The 22,783-nt window shown below is 40.9% G+C and overlaps 1 protein-coding gene across 1 annotated transcript; it reads right to left on the reverse strand.

Annotated features, from left to right (window-relative positions):
• Positions 1-3,523: 3,523 nt before the first annotated feature.
• LOC145877035 (NACHT, LRR and PYD domains-containing protein 3-like) lies at positions 3,524-22,535 on the reverse strand. The gene is made up of 11 exons (XM_082972323.1): positions 20,359-22,535; positions 19,960-20,044; positions 19,602-19,830; positions 17,466-19,231; positions 16,984-17,150; positions 15,417-15,590; positions 13,579-13,752; positions 9,534-9,707; positions 7,310-7,483; positions 6,948-6,994; positions 3,524-6,481 (listed from the first exon to the last, which is right to left on the reverse strand). Exons 1-11 carry the CDS (start codon positions 20,424-20,426, stop codon positions 5,955-5,957), a joined length of 3,585 nt encoding a protein of 1,194 aa, XP_082828449.1. The 5' UTR covers positions 20,427-22,535; the 3' UTR covers positions 3,524-5,954.
• Positions 22,536-22,783: the final 248 nt, after the last annotated feature.

Genomic DNA, 22,783 nt, shown 5'->3' on the forward strand with positions numbered 1-22,783 from the left:
TAGGACAGAGAATGTTACAACTGACGAGACAATGAGGGACCTGCTGACCTATATCCATCCTGCCCTGCCTTTCTAAAGTCTTCGAAAGTCAAGTTAACAAACAGAACACTGACCATTTTGAATCCCACCGTATCTTCTCCGCTGTGCAATCCAGTTTCCGAGCTGGTCACAGGTGCACCTCAGCCACGCTCAAGGTACTAAACGATATCATAACCGCCATCGATAAAAGACAGTACTGTGCAGCCGTCTTCATCAACCTGGCCAAGGCTTCCGACTCTGTCAATCACTGTATTCTTATCGGCAGACTCAACAGCCTTGGTTTCTCAAATGACTGACTCGCCTGGTTCACCAACTACTTCTCAGACAGAGTTCAGTGTGTCAAATCGGAGGGCCTGTTGTCCGAACCTTTGGCAGTCTCTATGGGGGTACCACAGGGTTCAATTCTCAGACCGACTCTTTTCTCTGTATATACCAACGATGTTGCTCTTGCTGCGGGTGATTCCTTGATCCACCTCTACGCAGACGACACCATTTTGTATACATCTGGCCCTTCATTGGACACTGTGTTAACCTCTCTGGGCTATGTGGGACGCTTGCGTCCCACCTACTCAACAGCCAATTGAATCCCGTGGCGCGTTTTTCAAATACCTTAGAAATGCTATTACTTCAATTTCTCAAACATATGACTATTTTACACCATTTTAAAGACAAGACTCTCGTTAATCTAACCACACTGTCCGATTTCAAAAAGGCTTTACAACGAAAGCAAAACATTAGATTATGTCAGCAGAGTACCAAGCCAGAAATAATCAGACACCCATTTTTCAAGCCAGCATATAATGTCACCAAAACCCAGAAGACAGCTAAATGCAGCACTCACCTTTGATGATCTTCATCAGATGACAACCCTAGGACATTATGTCATACAATACATGCATGTTTTGTTCAATCAAGTTCATATTTATATCAAAAACCAGCTTTTTACATTAGCATGTGACGTTCAGAACTAGCATACCCCCCGCAAACTTCCGGGGAATTCGCTAACATTTTACTAAATTACTCACGATAAACGTTCACAAAAAGCATAACAATTATTTTAAGAATTATAGATACAGACCTCCTCTATGCACTCGATATGTCCGATTTTAAAATAGCTTTTTGGTGAAAGCACATTTTGCAATATTCTAAGTACATAGCCCAGGCATCACGGGCTCGCTATTTAGACACCCGGCAAGTTTAGCACTCACCATAATCATATTTACTATTATAAAAGTTTGATTACCTTTTGTTGTCTTCGTCAGAATGCACACCCAGGACTGCTACTTCAATAACAAATGTTGGTTTGGTCCAAAATAATCCATCGTTATATCCGAATAGCGGCGTTTTGTTCGTGCGTTCCAGACACTATCCGAAATAGTAAAGAAGTGTCGCGCGCATGGCGCAATTCGTGACAATAAAATTCTAAATATTCCATTACCGTACTTCGAAGCATCGGTGAAGATAATGTCTTAATTGAGCTTCTTGTCTGTGACTGAGATACGTAATCTGCACATTTACTAAAACGTCAGCTCTCATCTCTCCCAATGTTCTCAATGTCAAACGATGAAGGCTGGGTAGTTTTTTTTCATGATTGCAACCCAGGTCATTTTAGTCGGCTGGCCCTCGCTACATATTCGTCGCCAGGACCCACTGGCTCCAGGTCATCTACAAGTCTATGCTAGGTAAAGCTCCGCCTTATCTCAGCTCCCTGGTCACGATAACAACACCCACCCGTAGCACGTGCTCCAGCAGGTACATCTCACTGGTCATCCCCAAAGCCAACACCTCCTTTGGCCGCCTTTCCTTCCAGTTCTCTGCTGCCAGTGAATGGAACGAATTGCAAAAATCACTGGTTGGAGACTCATATCTCCCTCACCAACTTTACACATCAGCTATCTGAGCAGCTAACCGATTGCTGCAGCTGTACATAGCCCATCTGTAAATAGCCCACCCAATCTACCTACCTCATCCCCATATTGTTTTTATTTACTTTGCTGCTCTTTTGTACTCCAGTATCACTACTTACACATCATCATCTGCTCATCTATCACTCCAGTGTTAATCTGCTAAATTCTGATTACTTTGCTACTACGGACTATTTATTGCCATACCTCCTCACGCCATTTGCACACACTGTATATAGACTTTCTTTTTTCTTTTGTGTTGACTGTACGCTTGTTTATTCCATGTAACTCTGTGTTGTTGTTTCTGTCGCACTGCTTTGCTTTATCTTGGCCAGGTCGCAGTTGTAAATGAGAACTAGCCACCTTGTTAAATAAAGGTGAAATAATACAAATAAAAAGATCCTATATCATAATGAATCAGATTACATGGAGAGGGGGGACCTGATCCTAGATCATAATGAATCAGATTACATGGAGAGGGGGGACCTGATCCTACATCATAATGAATCAGATTACATTGAGAGCCGGATATATATAATATACTGTGGCAAACCTCTTCAAAGTTAGGAGCGTTTGTCACAAATTAAGTGGGAAACTGTCACCAAAGTCAGCCCAGAATGAAAGTTCTTTCGAACATGACAGTACCTGTGTGTTTGTTTCGCTGTCCTGGTCCACCCAGGCCGCAGGTAAGGTCAAGGATAGCAGGGTTCGGTACACAAATCTGGTTCTCGGTAGGTCCAGGTCTAAACGGCAACAGGTAAGTCCAAAACAGTCCAGCTCGTACACGGTAAATCCAGCCAATGTAGATTGTCTCTTTCTCTATGGTTCATAGATCCTTCCCGCCCTCTCTCTCTCTTCCTGGTTTTTCTTGACCTTTTATCTGTGGGTCGGCTCCACCTTCTGAGGGTTCCCCTTGCTTCTGGGAATTGTAGTTTTGGCAGTCGGCCATTTTGTGATCTGTAGTTCTGATCGGGGTGGCCATTTTAGTGATCGGGCAGAGCCCGTTTATTAGTTCTGCCCTCACATATCTGCCATTTATCACTCGACCCCCTTCTTTGCCACAATACCCTACTATTTTTTAATATTTAATATGCCATAAACAGTTTTTTTTTAACAGTTTCATTAATTCATTGTAATTAACTTAATCATTATGTCACACCCCTCTCTATTGTCATTGGTTGCATTAATTGCACTGTTCGTTTACATAACCTGGTTCAAGTATTGATGACATCACCCTGAAGAAGGCACAGTGATGCTGAAATGTTGGTAAATACTGTCGTGGCTTTGGCTATGCCGGATTAAGTGATATGACATGCTAACTTATAAAATGATTTCTCTGTAATTAATATTACCTGATTAAGCTAATCATGTAAAAGTAATTAACTAGAAAGTCGGGGCACCACGGAAGAACGTTTATAGAGCCGTTATCTTCCGAATAAACTCTTAAAATACTTTGTAATATTTTACATCGATAGCAGTCAATATTAACCCTTGTTTTATTTTCAGTCTCATAATGAAAGTTTTAAGTTCTTGGCTATTTTCACGAACCCTGGCTAACAAGTTGAATCAGCAATACAAAATTGGGTTTAATTATTTATTTACTAAATAAACTAAGCACACAGAATTACAAATACACAGAATACAGATGATGTCATACAGAAAACGTCCCGGTGGACGGAACCTGTATGATGGCTGGTTACACAAAGGAAAGGGGGTTGGGCTTGAATGAAAGAGCGGGAAGATTTAGGAACACAGAAACAGCAGCTATGCTATCGTAAATACATTATCTTATGCATTCTAAATTACCGCCCATTTGGAAAAGGAAAATGCAATAAATATTTACTCTGAGCTGCGCTTCAGTAGATTGGTCGTAGATGCTGGCCGGGTTGGCCAACAGATCTTCCTGTTTTTGGAAGAATGTCAATGGTGGTCAATTGGATACGTGGTGGTATCTTCATCTGGTTGTTAGACTGGATCCGTCGTCCGTCCTTTCCTAGCCCACGTCTACAGCGGCCGCTGCTAACTCAACGGCTAGGAAGTATCACTTCTGTAGTGAATAAGCTCAAAGTTCATACCATTCGCCACCAAAGCTCACGCCGAGGTTGGCTTAGTTCTGTACTTGACATGTGTGTCCTTCTAACGTAGAGGCTGAAGACCTCCCGTACTGGAACAACGTGATTATCTTTTCGTCAAAGGCTTATATAGTGGAGAGGGGGGAAGGATGTGTTTCATCGTTTATAACCCCTCCTCTTCACAGGGGTGGGCCACTGATCAAGCAGGGCACTTTCCTTATGAAAACACAATTCTCTCATTTGGAAGCTAAAATTACATTTAATCTCCTAACAAACAATTCCAATATCAAACATTTCAATTCCATAACAATTCCATGTTACTCTGATAACTAGAGGGTGTATACTTTCTCAGGTACAGTTTATGTCGTCCTGTCATCAGTCATAATGTCTCAGATGACAACCGAACCTTACATGCATACTCATTACGTTCCCAAGCATATTTCCAACTGGTTTTATTACCAAAATATGGTTCCTTTACCCCATTTGTTTGATGTTCCCAGACTCTCTATATTTAACACAGGCTATTCAAGTCCTTCAGTAGGGTCAGAGAGGGGAAGGGAGAAAGGTATTTATGGGGGGTGGTCATAAACCTTACCCACAGGCCAACGTCATGACAATACCATTCCACTTATTCCACTCCAGCCATTACAAGCCTGTCCTCCCTAAATAAGGTCCCACCAACCTCCTGTGGTACAAACACAAACAGTAAAATATATCATAAAAAAGGCAAAGTGGAAAAAGATCAGAAAATATTACAAGCCTGTCATGTGTGAGTGTCCAGTGTGTGTTTGTCCATTGTGTGTGTTCAGTGTGTGTGTGTTCATTGTGTGTGTGTGTGTGTGTGTGTGTGTGTGTCCAGTGAGTGTGTGTGTGTGTGTCCAGTGGGTTTGTGTGTGTGTGTTCAGTGTGTGTGTGTGTGTGTCTGTGTTTATGTGTGTCAGTGTGTGTGTGTGTGTCAGTGTTTGTGTGTGTGTGTCCAGAGTGTGTGTGTGTGTGTATCCAGTGTGTTTGTCAAGCATGTGTGTGTCAAGCGTGTGTGTGTCAAGCGTGTGTGTGTGTGTCCAGTGAGTGTGTGTGTGTGTCCAGTGAGTGTGTGTCCAGTGTGTGTGTGTGTTCAGTGTGTGTGTCTGTGTCCAGTGTGTGTGTGTGTGTGTGTGTGTGTGTGTGTGTGTGTGTGTGTGTGTGTGTGTGTGTGTGTGTGTGTGTGTGTGTGTGTGTGTGTGTGTGTGTGTGTGTGTCCAGTGGGTTTGTGTGTGTGTGTGTGTTCAGTGTGTGTGTGTGTGTGTCTGTGTTTATGTGTGTCAGTGTGTGTGTGTGTGTGTGTCAGTGTTTGTGTGTGTGTCCCCAGAGTGTGTGTGTGTGTATCCAGTGTGTTTGTCAAGCATGTGTGTGTCAAGCGTGTGTGTGTCAAGCGTGTGTGTGTGTGTCCAGTGAGTGTGTGTGTGTGTCCAGTCAGTGTGTGTCCAGTGTGTGTGTGTGTTCAGTGTGTGTGTCTGTGTCCAGTGTGTGTGTGTGTGTGTGTGTGTGTGTGTGTGTCCAGTGGGTTTGTGTGTGTGTGTGTGTTCAGTGTGTGTGTGTGTGTCTGTGTTTATGTGTGTCAGTGTGTGTGTGTGTGTGTGTGTCAGTGTTTGTGTGTGTGTCCCCAGAGTGTGTGTGTGTGTATCCAGTGTGTTTGTCAAGCATGTGTGTGTCAAGCGTGTGTGTGTCAAGCGTGTGTGTCAAGCGTGTGTGTGTGTCCAGTGAGTGTGTGTGTGTGTGTCCAGTGAGTGTGTGTCCAGTGTGTGTGTGTGTTCAGTGTGTGTCTGTGTCCAGTGTGTGTGTCCAGTGTGTGTGTGTGTGTGTGTGTGTGTGTGTGTGTGTGTGTGTGTGTGTGTGTGTGTGTGTGTGTGTGTGTGTGTGTGTGTGTGTGTGTGTGTGTGTGTGTGTGTGTGTCCAGTTATTATTTCAGGGACACTGAGGAGTCAACATCACAAACCCTAAACCCTGGATAGAGGGGCTCAGGGAATGTGGAGGTGAATGTGATCAGGTGGGTCAGTGTGTCAGAGGAGGCTCTATAGAAGGACAGAGTGCCGGCTGGCCAGTCCAGATACACTCCTACTCTGTGGGGGCTGGAGGAGGGGACGTCTATGGTAGTGGGATTATTATTGTGACAGGCAGTGTATCTGTTGTCAGAGCAGAACAGACACCAGGACTTGTCATTGTATCCAAGACAACAGTCCTTAACCCCTCCTCTCCTGCTGATTCCTTTATATGTCACTCCTATATCAGCCCCCCCATTCCACTCTACCTCCCAGTAACAGCGCCCAGTCAGACCCTCTCTACACAGCACCTGTCTACAGTCCTCAAATCTCTCTGGGTGATCAGGATACAGCTGCTTCTCTCTCCTCCATGTCACATTTCTGTTCTCCTCAGACAGAGAGAGGAGTCTGTTTACTGTGTTTAGGTCCAGTGTGAGATCACAGACATCTGATGGATGAAACCAGACACAATATTAGAAATCATCATCATTCACATTAGAATGTTAACTCACTTTTCACTAATTCATTTAATGTAGATGTTTCTAGGTATCAAAAGGAGAAGTTAAGGTAACTTGAGACTTGTTGAATGATCATATGTTATACTGTATGGTAATATAATACACACTTATTCACATTAATTCACACACACACACACACACACACACACACACACACACACACACACACACACACACACACACACACACACACACACACACACACACACACACACACACACACACACACACACACATCAACTCTTTGTAAACTTTGGTGTCCCTGATTTCTGCTTCTGTAGAACTCCAGCTGATATTTAATATGACCAAGTCAGTAATGATGGTGGTCTTTGACTTTGACTTAACTTGAATTAAGACTTATTCTTAGTCATATTCTTCACAGCAGTCAACACTCACATTTTCTAAGCCCAGGTTTCATTCTGATCTCTTCACCATGTTCCACACTGTAGCGGTAAGCAGAAAAACAGACAGTCATTGAGGGATACACCTGAACTCACACACACACACACACACACACACACACACACACACACACACACACACACACACACACACACACACACACACACACACACACACACACACACACACACACACACACACACACACACACACACACACACACACACACACACACACACACACACACACACACACAGCATATAATTTTGTCCAAGTGGTGGTCAGAATGTTTGTCTTAACTAGCCTGAAAAGTCAAACATGTCTGATATGAACATTGACATAAACCCTCTACATACTTGAGTTTCTCCAGTCTGCAGTGTGGATCCTCCAGTCCAGCAGTCAGCAGTCTGACTCCTGAGTCTCCTGGGTGATTGTAGCTCAGGTCCAGCTCTCTCAGGTGTGAGGGGTTTGACCTCAGAGCTGAGACCAGAGAAGCACAGCCTTCCTCTGTGACTAGACAGCCTGACAGCCTGCAAAGAGTAAAATCATATTAAAATCACACTGCTAGTCTTTGGTGGTGAAAATAGTGGCAGTATATTTCTTAAACATATTCAGATATATCAGTGTCCTGAAACCTTCCATATCTATTCATAAATTAATGTATCATATTATGAATTACAAATTATCAACGTTTTGCCTGCAGATAGAAACATGTATAGTACAAATATTTGAGTAGACTGACCAGACCAGTTTAAAAGCAGTGTCAGTCAAAAGACAGACAGTGAGGTATCAGATTTAGATTGTATTGAGTATACAGTCCACACCATATCTATTTTGACAGTGAAGATAACATTTTAAATGTGGCTCTAAACTCCAACATTTTGGATTTGAGATCAAATGTTTCATATGAGGTGACAGTATATAATGTCACCTTTTATTTGAGGATATTTTCATACATATCTGTTTCACCATTTAGTAAAATGAAAGCACTTCATGTATCTAGTCCCCCTATTTAAATAAGTCATATGTTTTCTGACCAATTAAATCATAGTGTGTTAAAATAGTCAAAAGTTTAGTATTTGGTCCCATATTCTTTGACTGCAATGACGACATCAAGCCTGTGACTGCCATGATTGAGAAGGATCATGAAAAATAATGAGTGAAAAAGTTACAGAGGCCACAACAAAACATGCTAACCTCTGTCATGACGTTGGCCTCTTTGGGTACAGGAAGGACAGTTGACCCCCCTCCCCTTTGTACCAACACCCATACAGGACCAGGCTTCATTTGACAAGCTGTTCTATGGGCACTATAAAACACTCCCTGATTTACATTTCTCCAGACCAGGCCTACACTCCGTTGGCACATAGGTTCTACCTTCCAATTCCTCTACTGAAAGTGAACCATACCACGTGGTTAACTTTTAGACTATTGATACCGACAGAATAAGAACAAGTCTTTGATATTAATTATTAGTCTGCAGCTAAGTAAATTATATCATCGAACGCGAAGACCAACGAAACCACCATTCTATGACGACATTAATGAATGTTGCTTTGAAAGATCCATTCTAACCGAGAGAGAGACTCTCCAACAGAACCGAACTCTCCAACAAAGAACGACGACACACTGAGCGTAAATATATATTGATTGCAATTGTTCCCGAATGAGTGAGCCTTCAATTGTCAATTGTTAATATTAATGAACTCTGTGTAACTTCTCAGCGGACCGTTTATGACCCATTGTTCAACAGGCCGACCTGCCTGTTTAGCCCACAAGGGCACATTCCTCTACCAATCCTTTGTGACGATAATTACTGTTTGTATGTTTTTCTGTTAATTACTTAGTGTAGTAAATAAATGATTTTAAGACAATTGATGTATCGATGATTTTAGTAAAGACTGGGTTCGTGCAGATACAACAATTTATGACGTTTTGGAATGAGACTGGACTAGAGGTAAATACACCATTTAAACTTAGAAGATAATCGACCTATATTATAATAGAATATAATATTATAGTACAGGAAAGTTATATTAGGAAAATTATAGCTTTGTAATCTGAATATTCTCCTTGGTGCCCCGACCTCCTAGTTAATTACAATTAAACGATTAATCAGTTTAATCGCGTGATAATAATTACAGGGAGCTAATTGATAAACATATCTTCCGTTTAATGGTACCCCCAAAGACACGACACCTCTCACCATTACCAATAACAGAGGCTACAACAAAACATGCTAACCTCTCACCATTACCAATAACAGAGGCTACAACAAAACATGCTAACCTCTCACCATTACCAATAACAGAGGCTACAACAAAACATGCTAACCTCTCACCATTACCAATAACAGAGACTACAACAAAACATGCTAACCTCTCACCATTACCAATAACAGAGGCTACAACAAAACATGCTAACCTCTCACCATTACCAATAACAGAGGCTACAACAAAACATGCTAACCTCTCACCATTACCAATAACAGAGGCTACAACAAAACATGCTAACCTCTCACCATTACCAATAACAGAGACTACAACAAAACACTTGTGGACCAACTACAGGAATACTGACCTCAGAGTCTCCAGTCTGCAGTGTGGATCCTCCAGTCCAGCAGAGAGCAGCTTCACTCCTGAATCCTTCAGGTCATTGTTACTCAGGTCCAGCTCTCTCAGGTGTGAGGGGTTTGAACTGAGAACTGAGGCCAACACTTTACAGGATGTGTCTGTGAGTTTACAGCCAGTGAGTCTGCCAACACAGAAGAAATACAATGACAGACAGGTTGTATTAAAATTATATTCTTAGCTTTCCATGTTTACGCTGTTACCCGTTTACAAATAATGTGTTGGGTTTGACCACAGAGCTGAGACCAGAGAAGCACAGCCTTCCTCTGTGACTAGACAGCCTGACAGCCTGCAACGAGTAAAATCATCTTGTAGAGAGAAAAATATATAATACAAATATTTGAGTAGACTGACCAGACCAGTTTAAAAGCAGTATCAGTCAAAAGACAGACATTGAGGTATCAGATTTAGATTGTATTGAGTATACAGTCCACACCATATCTATTTTGACAGGAATAGATGAATGAGGCTGAGGGTGATGACTACAACAACGATGGTGATATTGATGGAGGAATAGATGAATGAGGCTGATGGTGTTGACTACAACAAGTATGGCAAAGTCAACAACGCAGCCACTGCTAGCTAGCCTACTTCACCAGCCAGCAGTACTGCATCATTTGTAATTTTAGTCAATAAGATTTTTGCAACGTAAGCTTAACTTTCTGAACATTCGAGACGTGTAGTCCACTTGTCATTCCAACGTGATATGGACCTGTGGACTATTGCGGAGGTTAGGAGGAGTATATCCAGGGCTTTGGAGGAATTAGGGGCAGGAGAAAAGCACCTCCCACGAGAACAGGTGGAGGCAGCGAGAGCGCGGCAACAAGGGAAGCACGAGAGGCAGACACACCCCCCCAAAAAATTAGGGAGATTGGCACAGTCAGGTTGGAGACCTGAGCCAGCTCCTCATGCTTACCGTGGGGAGCGAGTGACTGAGCAAGCACCGTGTTATGCGGTGATGCGCACTGTGTCGCCAGTGCGCATTCACAGCCCGGTGAGCTCTGTGCCTGCCCCACGTACCAGGCCTCCAGTGAGTCTATCCAGCCTGGTACGCCCTGTTCCTGCTCCTCGCACTTGCCCTGAGGTGCGTGTCACCAGTCGGGCGCCACCTGTTCCAGCCCCACGCATCAGGTCTCTAGTGCGCCTGCCCAGTCCGGTGTGTCTTGTTCCTGCTCCTTGCCCTGAGGTGTGTGTTACCAGTCTGGCGCCACCTGTGCCAGCCCCACGCATCAGGCCTCCAGTACGCCTTCCCAGTCCAGAGCTTCCGGCAACGTCCCCCAGTCCGGAGCCTCCAGCGACGTTCCCCAGTCCGGTGAGACCTGTTCCGGCTCCATGTAAAAAGCCTCCAGTGATGATCCATGGTCCGAAGCCTCCAATGATGATCCATGGCACGAAGACTCCAGTGATGATCCATGGCACGAAGCCTCCAATAATGATCCATGGCACGAAGCCTCCAGTGATGATCCATGGCACGAAGCCTCCAGTGATGATCCATGGCCTGGAGTCTCCAGTGATAATCCATGGCAAGAAGGCTGTTGGGATGATCCATGGCCCGGAGCCTCCAGTGATGATCCATGGCACGAAGACTCCAGTGATGATCCATGGCCCGGAGCCTCCAGTGGTGATCCACGGCACGGAGCCTGCAATGATGATCCAATGATGATCCAAGCTAATATTTTAAATGTGGCTCTAAACTCCAACATTTTGGATTTCAGATCAAATGTTTCATATGAGGTAACAGTATATAATGTCACCTTTTATTTGAGGATATTTTCATACATATCTGATTCACCATTTAGAAATGAAAGCAGTTTATGTATCTAGTCCCCCCATTTGAAGAAGTCATAAGTATTCTGACCAATTCATTTATAGTGTATTAAAGTAGTCAATAGATTAGTGTTTCGTTGTAAACTAGTTGGTTGCATTTGCAGTTTGTTTTGGTTGTGTTTTGCCCAATAATAAAATGGTGGATGATGACTGGATAATTTTCTGTCTAAGTGAGTAGATAACATGTTTCTAAACACTACTAAATGAATCCTGATTATGCCATGATTACTACAAATCATGAATGAATCATGAATAATAATGAGTGAGAAAGTTACAGAGGCTACAACAAGACATGCTAACCTCTCACCATTACGAATAACAGAGGATACAACAAAACATGCTAACCTCTCACCATTACCAATAACAGAGGCTACAACAAGACATGCTAACCTCTCACCATTACCAATAACAGAGGATACAACAAAACATGCTAACCTCTCACCATTACCAATAACAGAGGCTACAACAAAACATGCTAACCTCTCACCATTACCAATAACAGAGGCTACAACAAAACATGCTAACCTCTCACCATTACCAATAACAGAGACTACAACAAAACATGCTAACCTCTCACCATTACCAATAACAGAGGCTACAACAAAACATGCTAACCTCTCAACACTCCCAATAACAGAGGATACAACAAAACATGCTAACCTCTCACCATTAACAATAACAGAGGCTACAACAAAACATACTAACCTCTCACCATTACCTAAAACAGAGGATACAACAAAACATGCTAACCTCTCACCATTACCAATAACAGAGGCTACAACAAAACATGCTAACCTCTCACCATTACCAATAACAGAGACTACAACAAAACATGCTAACCTCTCACCATTACCAATAACAGAGGCTACAACAAAACATGCTAACCTCTCAGCATCACCAATGACAGAGGCTACAACAAAACATGCTAACCTCTCACCATTACCAATAACAGAGTCTACAACAAAACATGCTAACCTCTCACCATTACCAATAACAGAGGATACAACAAAACATGCTAACCTCTCACCATTACCAATAACAGAGGCTGCAACAAAACATGCTAACCTCTCACCATTACCAATAACAGAGACTACAACAAAACATGCTAACCTCTCACCATTACCAATAACAGAGGCTACAACAAAACATGCTAACCTCTCTCCATTACCAATAACAGAGGCTACAACAAAACATGCTAACCTCTCACCATTACCAATAACAGAGGCTGCAAAAAAACATGCTAACCTCTCACCATTACCAATAACAGAGACTTCAACAAAACATGCTAACCTCTCTCCATTACCAATAACAGAGGCTACAACAAAACATGCTAACCTCTCACCATTACCAATAACAGAGGCTACAACAAAACATGCTAACCTCTCACCATTACCAATAACAGAGACTACAACAACACATGCTAACCTCTCACCATTACCAATAACAGAGGCTCATTTATCATTATTCACGATTCATTCCTGATTATTCATAATCATGGTAGCATCCACATGAATGTAGAAGTGTTCAGAAACATCTTCTATTCTTACTGACAATACAAGTGAAGTGACTCCAAAATTACAGGACATTATTCACCATTAAGTTACTATTAGGAAAAATATTATCTAAAACACAACTAGGACAAACAGCAAATTAATTCAACAATTTAGTAGAATCACAAGCTTGATGTAATCACTGCAGGCATGAATATGGGACAAAACATTCAACTTTTGACTAAATACATTTGTCCAAATAATTAATAATTTTTAAATGTAAATATTGATTCATTGCTTCAACTTCATGTAATTGTCAATAAAAGCCTTTGACACTTATGAAATGCTTGTAATTATAATTCAGTATTCCACAGTAACATCTGACAAAAATATCTAAAGACACTGAAGCAGCAAACTTTGTGGAAATTAATATTTGTGTCATTCTCAAAACTTTTGGCCACGACTGTATATGTATGAATACGTTTAAATAAAAGGTGACATTCTGTACTGTCACCTAATATGAAACATCTCAAATCCAAAATGCTGGAGCATAGCACCACATTTAAAACTGTAAACTTCACTGGCCAAACACATATGGTGTGGACTATGTGTGTCTGGTAAACACATGTGGATCTGGTGAACAGTTATCACTTGTTGACCAACTACAGGAATACTGACCTCAGAGTCTCCAGTTTACAGTGTGGATCCTCCAGTCCAGCAGAGAGCAGCTCCACTCCTGAATCCTTCAGGTCATTGTTACTCAGGTCCAGCTCTCTCAGGTGTGAGGGGTTTGAACTGAGAACTGAGGCCAACACTTTACAGGATGTGTCTGTGAGTTTACAGCCAGTGAGTCTGCCAACACAGAAGAAATACAATGACAGACATTTTGTATTAAAATGATACGCTTAGCTTTCCCTGTTTACACTGTTACCCGTTTACAAATAATGTGTTGGGTTTGATCACAGAACTGAGACCAGAGAAGCACAGACTTCCTCTGTGACTCCACAGGCTGACAGCCTGCAAAGAGTCAAATCATATTAAAATCACACTGCTATTCTTTGGTGGTGAAAATAGTGGCGGTATATTTTTTCAACATATGAAACCTTCCATATCTATTTGTAAATTAATATATCGTCATTAAAAATGACAAATTATCAAAGTTTTTCCTGCAGATAGAAACATGTATAGTACAAATATTTGAGTAGACTGACCAGACCAGTTTAAAAGCAGTATCAGTCAAAAGACAGACAGTGAGGTATCAGATTTAGATTGTATTGAGTATACAGTCCACACCATATCTATTTTGATAGTGAAGCAAAACATTTAAATGTGGCCCTACACTCCAGCATTTTGGATTTCAGATCAAATGTTTCATAAGAGGTGACATTGACGCATTTGCAGTTATTTTAATAATAATGAGTGAGAAAAGTTACAGAAGCTACAACAAAACATGCTAACCTCTCACCATTACCAATAACAGAGGCTACAACAAAACATGCTAACCTCTCTCCATTACCAATAACAGAGGCTACAACAAAACATGCTAACCTCTCACCATTACCAATAACAGAGGCTGCAAAAAAACATGCTAACCTCTCACCATTACCAATAACAGAGACTTCAACAAAACATGCTAACCTCTCTCCATTACCAATAACAGAGGCTACAACAAAACATGCTAACCTCTCACCATTACCAATAACAGAGGCTACAACAAAACATGCTAACCTCTCACCATTACCAATAACAGAGACTACAACAACACATGCTAACCTCTCACCATTACCAATAACAGAGGCTCATTTATCATTATTCACGATTCATTCCTGATTATTCATAATCATGGTAGCATCCACATGAATGTAGAAGTGTTCAGAAACATCTTCTATTCTTACTGACAATACAAGTGAAGTGACTCCAAAATTACAGGACATTATTCACCATTAAGTTACTATTAGGAAAAATATTATCTAAAACACAACTAGGACAAACAGCAAATTAATTCAACAATTTAGTAGAATCACAAGCTTGATGTAATCACTGCAGGCATGAATATGGGACAAAACATTCAACTTTTGACTAAATACATTTGTCCAAATAATTAATAATTTTTAAATGTAAATATTGATTCATTGCTTCAACTTCATGTAATTGTCAATAAAAGCCTTTGACACTTATGAAATGCTTGTAATTATAATTCAGTATTCCACAGTAACATCTGACAAAAATATCTAAAGACACTGAAGCAGCAAACTTTGTGGAAATTAATATTTGTGTCATTCTCAAAACTTTTGGCCACGACTGTATATGTATGAATACGTTTAAATAAAAGGTGACATTCTGTACTGTCACCTAATATGAAACATCTCAAATCCAAAATGCTGGAGCATAGCACCACATTTAAAACTGTAAACTTCACTGGCCAAACACATATGGTGTGGACTATGTGTGTCTGGTAAACACATGTGGATCTGGTGAACAGTTATCACTTGTTGACCAACTACAGGAATACTGACCTCAGAGTCTCCAGTTTACAGTGTGGATCCTCCAGTCCAGCAGAGAGCAGCTCCACTCCTGAATCCTTCAGGTCATTGTTACTCAGGTCCAGCTCTCTCAGGTGTGAGGGGTTTGAACTGAGAACTGAGGCCAACACTTTACAGGATGTGTCTGTGAGTTTACAGCCAGTGAGTCTGCCAACACAGAAGAAATACAATGACAGACATTTTGTATTAAAATGATACGCTTAGCTTTCCCTGTTTACACTGTTACCCGTTTACAAATAATGTGTTGGGTTTGATCACAGAACTGAGACCAGAGAAGCACAGACTTCCTCTGTGACTCCACAGGCTGACAGCCTGCAAAGAGTCAAATCATATTAAAATCACACTGCTATTCTTTGGTGGTGAAAATAGTGGCGGTATATTTTTTCAACATATGAAACCTTCCATATCTATTTGTAAATTAATATATCGTCATTAAAAATGACAAATTATCAAAGTTTTTCCTGCAGATAGAAACATGTATAGTACAAATATTTGAGTAGACTGACCAGACCAGTTTAAAAGCAGTATCAGTCAAAAGACAGACAGTGAGGTATCAGATTTAGATTGTATTGAGTATACAGTCCACACCATATCTATTTTGATAGTGAAGCAAAACATTTAAATGTGGCCCTACACTCCAGCATTTTGGATTTCAGATCAAATGTTTCATAAGAGGTGACATTGACGCATTTGCAGTTATTTTAATAATAATGAGTGAGAAAAGTTACAGAAGCTACAACAAAACATGCTAACCTCTCACCATTACAAATAACAGAGGCTACAACAAAACATGCTAACCTCTCACCATTACCATTAACAGAGGCTACAACAAAACATGCTAACCTCTCACCATTACCAATAACAGAGGCTACAACAAAACATGCTAACCTCTCACCATTACCACTAACAGAGGATACAACAAAACATGCTAACCTCTCACCATTACTAATAACAGAGGCTACAGCAAAACATGCTAACCTCTCACCATTACCAATAACAGAGGCTACAACAAACATGCTAACCTCTCACCATTACCAATAACAGAGGATACAACAAAACCTGCTAACCTCTCACCATTACCAATAACAAAGGACACAACAAAACATGCTAACCTCTCACCATTACCAAAAACAGTGGCTACAACAAAACATACTAACCATTACCAATAACAGAGGCTACAACAAAACATGCTAACCTCTCACCATTACCATTAACAGAGGCTACAACAAAACATGCTAACCTCTCACCATTACCAATAACAGAGGCTACAACAAAACATGCTAACCTCTCACCATTACCAATAACAGAGGCTACAACAAAACATGCTAACCTCTCACCATTACCAATAACAGAGGATACAACAAAACATACTAACCTCTCACCATTACCAATAACAGAGGCTACAATCTAAAACACAACCAAATGTACAACTGTAAGCTTCACTGTCCAAACACATATGGTGTGGACTATGTGTGCCTGGTAAACACATGTGGATCTGGTGAACAGTTATCACTTGTTGACCAACTACAGGAATACTGACCTCAGAGTCTCCAGTTTACAGTGGGGTTTCCCCAGTCCAGCAGAGAGCAGCTTCACTCCTGAATCCTTCAGGTCATTGTTACTCAGGTCCAGCTCTCTCAGGTGTGAGGGGTTTGAACTGAGAACTGAGACCAGAGAAGCACAGCCTTCCTCTGTGACTCCACAGCCTGACAGCCTGCAACGAGATCATCATGACTTCACAAACACACTGTTAATTTAACACCAGTAGTGTAGAAGGACAACGGTAGATGCATTTGGTTTATTCTCTCAAACAACATATAGATTCATCTTCCGTCTCCTAGAATTGTATGGTCATATTGTAATACTAGATTGAATATCTGATTCAATATGTTATTCAATTTAATATTATATACATATTATAATACACATTTTTCTCTAAACATAATATTTCTTTCTTCCTGATGATTACTTCTTATATGTCATTTTATTTACTCACAGAGCAGCTCTGGAGGCTTTGACCACTGGCAGCAGCCTCAGAAGACCTTCCTCTGATCTGGAGTATTTCTTCAGGTCAAACACATCCAGCTCCTTTTCTGAAGTCAGCAACACAAAGACCAGAGCTGACCACTGTGCAGGTGACAGGTTGGGTTTTGAGAGACTTCCTGATTTCAGGTAGCTTTGGATTTCCTCCACTAGAGAATGGTCATTCAGTTCATTCAGACAGTGGAACAGATTGATGCTCCTCTCTGGAGAGGTATTCTCCCTGATCTTCTCCTTGATGTACTTGACTGTTTCTTCATGGCTCTGTGAGCTGATTCTTGTCTTTGTCAGTAGACCTCGTAAGTGCTTCTGATTGGACTCCAGTGAGAGGCCCAGAAGGAAGCGGAGGAAAAGGTCCAGGTTTCCTGTCTCACTTTGTAAGGCTTTATCCACAGCACTCTTGTAGACAGTAACTTCAGGCTCGTCTCTGTACAGCAAAGAAAATATACTGGACTTTGTTTGCTGTTTGTCCATTAGATTCTCATTGTTGTTGATGAATGAGAGGAACACATACACAGCAGCCAGAAACTCCTGAATGCTCAGATGCACGAAGCAGTACACCTTCATCTGGTGCAGAACACATTCCTCTTTAAAGATCTGTGTGCACAATCCTGAGTACACTGAGGCTTCATTGACATCAATGCCAGCCTCTTTCAGGTCTTCTTCATAGAAAATCAGATTGCCATTCACAAGCTGTTGAAAAGCCAGTTTTCCCAGTGACAGAATGCTCTCGTTACTCAAGTGTGGATCTGTCTCTTCTTTCCCAAGATACTTTTCATTCTTCTGTTTGGTATGAAACACCACAAGGTGTGTGTACATCTCAGTCAGAGTCTTGGGCATCTCTTCTCTCTTATGTTTCAGCATGTGTTCGAGGACTGTTGCAGAAATCCAACAGAAGACTGGAATGTGGCACATGATGTGGAGGCTCCTTGATGTCTTTATGTGTGAGATGATTCTGTTGGCCAGGTCCTCATCAATGAATCTCTTTCTGAAGTACTCCTCCTTCTGTGGGTCATTGAACCCTCGTACCTCTGTCACCTGGTCAATACACCCTGAAGGGATCTTATTGGCTGCTGCAGGTCGGGTAGTTATCCAGAGGAGAGCAGAGGGAAGCAGATTTCCCTTGATGAGATTTGTCAGCAGAACATCCACTGAGGTTGACTCTGTGACGTCATAACAGATCTTGTTCTTCTGGAAGTCTAGGGGCAGTCGGCACTCATCCAGACCATCAAAGATGAACAGAACTTTGTACTTGTCGTAGTTGGAGATTCTTGATTGTTTGGTTTCCATTGAGAAGTGATTGACAAGTTCAATCAAAGTGTGTTTGTCCCCTTTCATCAAATTCAGCTCCCTAAAAGGGAATGAAAACACAAATTGAACATCCTGATTGGCTTTTCCTTCAGCCCAGTCCAGAATGAACTTCTGCACAGAGACTGTTTTTCCAATGCCAGCGATTCCCTTTGTCAGCACAGTTCTGATAAGTTTGTCTTGTCCAGTTAAGGGTTTGAAGATGTCGTTACATTTGATTGCAGTCTCTGGTCTTGCTTGTTTCCTGGTTGATGTCTCAATCTGTCTCAGCTCATGTTCATTATTGACCTCTCCTGTTCCACCCTCTGTGATGTAGAGCTCTGTGTAGATCTTGTTGAGAAATGTTGGGTTTCCTTGTTTAGCGATCCCCTCAAATACACATTGAAACTTCTTCTTTAGGTTAGATTGGAGTTCACGTTGGCAAATCACAGCAAGCTCATCTGAATGAAGAAATAACACAGAGGATATTAATATTACATATGTTTTAATAACTACAGTATTGTAGGACTGTTATTTAAATTATAATCATTTATTCTCTTAACTGACTGTATAAATCTTTTCATAATGCATTACAGACTGGTGTGACTGATTATATTATTATTCGTATTATTGATGGTATTATTAATGTTGTCTCTCTCTCTCTCTAAATTAATCACCACAACACATCCCTGCTGCTACTTGATGAGGTCACTAGGTGTTGTGTTAAGTCTGCTACAATATCATTGAGTTACACAGCTACTTTAGCTGTACTTTAGCCACAGCTTTTAAATGTTATAAAACAGCATTCAACATGAGGCAGACAGATCTTACGTTTCTCCAGTGTGTCAGCAAGCTCCTTCTGGTTCATTTTCCTCAGGATGTGCAGTGTGATCTTCAGAGCCCCCTCTCTGGCACTGCTCTCCTGCTTCTCATCTTCAGCATCCACCACTTCCTCATCCTGCTTCTGACTCTCAAATCCTTCTGGGAGTTCAGGACCAAGAATCCTCTTGAACATCTTCAGCTCGTTCTTCACAAATGTCATAATTTTCTCTTCAAGCAACTGAAATAAATCATGTAAATAAGTTAAGCAAGAGAAGAAATGCTTTCTCATTAACACATTAATGAATGATTGACAGATCAACTTTACTCGAGGTAAACAAAAACAAATGTTCATAACAGGACCACATACACTGAATATAGAGTCCAGGTCTGTTTGATGACTCTGGGAAGACTGACCACTGAGAATCTCTGACTCTGATCTCTCCTGTTGGTTTCTGTGGACAAAACATGAGATTATATCTCCTCATCCAGGGAGTACACACACACACACACACACACACACACACACACACACACACACACACACACACACACACACACACACACACACACACACACACACACACACACACACACACACACACACACACACACACACACACACACTGTTTTAGGACTATGAAAATGGACTAAAGGATTAGCCTATGGATTATGAAAACAACCAAAAGAAATGTGAAAATGGGAGAGGAGAAATGACTTGAAACAGTGTTGTTTAACTCACTGACCATGACCCATGAGTTCTTCTTACCTTTGTTCAGTAGTAAAGTCTCCCTCTCTAAAGGATATAGGAGGTTTCATAGACCAGTCACTCTTCATGGACACACAGCTGGGTACAGGGGAGGCTGGTCTCTCCTGCTTTATTGGTCTTCAACACAACAGAGACAAACTTTACATCTCTCATCTACTCTGATCTCAGATGGGAAACATAAGAAGAGTTTCATTACAAAACGCTAGATATCACTTTCAGAAACGTTCATAAGTTAACTTTTATTCTTTAAAGAAATTATAAATGAGATAGGTGTTTTTTAACCTGTTAGGGCTAGGGGGCAGTATTTACACGGCCGGATAAAAAAACGTACCCGATTTAATCTGGTTACTACTCCTGTCCAGTAACTACAATATGCATATAATTATTGGCTTTGGATAGAAAACACCCTAAAGTTTCTAAAACTGTTTGAATGGTGTCTGTGAGTATAACAGAACTCATATGGCAGGCAAAAACCTGAGAAGATTTCATGCAGGAAGTGGCCTGTCTGACAAGGTGTTGTTGTTCTTGGCTCTGTTTATTGAACATTAGGATCTTAGCTGTAACGTGACACTTCCTACGGCTCCCATAGGCTCTCAGAGCCCGGGAAAAAGCTGAACGATATTGAGGCAGCCCCAGGCTGAAACACATTATCGCCTTTGCCAAGTGGCCGATCAGAGGACAAAGGGCTTAGGCGCGTGCCCGAGTCGACCCCATGCTGTATTTTCTTTCGTCTGTTTACCTAATTGCAGATTCCCGGTCAGAATATTATCGCTTTTTTACGAGAAAAATGGCATAAAAATTTATTTTAAACAGCGGTTGACATGCTTCGAAGTACGGTAATGAAATATTTAGAAATCTTTTGTCACGAAATGCGCCGTGCGCGTGAACCTTATTTACCATTCGGATAGTGTCTTGAACGCACGAACAAAACGCCGCTGTTGGAACATAACTATGGATTATTTGGGACCAAACCAACATTTGTTATTGAAGTAGAAGTCCTGGGAGTGCATTCTGACGAAGAACAGGAAAGGTAATCAAACTTTTCTAATAGTAAATCGGAGTTTGGTGAAGGCTAAACTTGCTGGGTGTCTAAATAGCTAGCCCTGTGATGCCGGGCTATCTACTTAGAATATTGCAAAATGTGCTTTCACCGAAAAGCTATTTTAAAATCGGACATATCGATTGCATAGAGGAGTTCTGTATCTATAATTCTTAAAATAATTGTTATGCTTTTTGTGAACGTTTATCGTGAGTAATTTAGTAAATTGTTAGTAAATTCGCCGGAAGTTTGCGGGGGGTATGCTAGTTCTGAACGTCACATGCTAATGTACAAAGCTGGTTTTTGATATAAATATGAACTTGATTGAACAAAACATGCATGTATTGTATAAAATAATGTCCTAGGTGTGTCATCTGATGAAGATCATCAAAGGTTAGTGCTGCATTTAGCTGTCTTCTGGGGTTTTGTGACATTATATGCTAGCTTGAAAAATGGGTGTCTGATTATTTCTGGCTGGGTACTCTGCTGACATAATCTAATGTTTTGCTTTCGTTGTAAAGCCTTTTTGAAATCGAACAGTGTGGTTAGATTAACGAGAGTCTTGTCTTTAAAATGCTGTAAAATGGTCATATGTTTGAGAAATTGAAGTAATAGCATTTCTAAGGTATTTGAATATCGCGCCACAGGATTCAACTGGCTGTTACGTAGGTGGGACGATTTGGTGCCACCTGCCCTAACTCCCTAATCATGGCATGCAATTTTTCAATGACCGACATGTGTATGTTTATAATGTATCATTTGATGTTTCATTTAAGATAGTCAAATGTTTTTTTTTTCAAAATGCTTTACGTATATCTGTCTCATTCTCTGAGAAATCAGTAGTACTGCTAGGTTTTACACAGTAATAATATATATCTGCCTCTCAGAGAAATCAGTAGTACGCTAGATTTAACACAGTAATAATATATATCTGCCTCTCAGAGAAATCAGTAGTACTGCTAGGTTTTACACAGTAATAATATATATCTGCCTCTCAGAGAAATCAGTAGTACTGCTAGGTTTTACACAGTAATAATATATATCTGCCTCTCAGAGAAATCAGTAGTACTGCTAGATTTAACACAGTAATAATATATATCTGTCTCACTCTCAGAGAAATCAGTAGTACTGCTAGGTTTAACACAGTAATAATATATATCTGCCTCACTCTCCGAGAAATCAGTAGTACTGCTAGGTTTAATACAGTAATAATATATATCTGCCTCTCAGAGAAATCAGTAGTACTGCTAGGTTTAACACAGTAATAATATATATCTGCCTCACTCTCAGAGAAATCAGTAGTACTGCTAGGTTTTATACATTAATAATATATATCTGCCTCACTCTCAGAGAAATCAGTAGTACTGCTAGGTTTAACACAGTAAT

Source organism: Salmo salar, unplaced genomic scaffold (assembly GCF_965601325.2).
Source record: "Salmo salar unplaced genomic scaffold, fSalSal1 ptg000647l, whole genome shotgun sequence".
Lineage (NCBI taxonomy): Eukaryota > Metazoa > Chordata > Actinopteri > Salmoniformes > Salmonidae > Salmo > Salmo salar.

Bases quoted from the DNA above. Each gene is read 5' to 3' on its own strand.
- LOC145877035 (XM_082972323.1), bottom strand. From the start codon at position 20,426: ATGAAGAGTGACTGGTCTATGAAACCTCCTATATCCTTTAGAGAGGGA. The intron at 20,045-20,358 runs GTAAGAAGAACT...TTTTGTCCACAG, and splicing joins GACTTTACTACTGAACAAAG to AAACCAACAGGAGAGATCAG. The intron at 9,708-13,578 runs GTCAGTATTCCT...CTGTGTTGGCAG, and splicing joins TGTAAACTGGAGACTCTGAG to ACTCACTGGCTGTAAACTCA.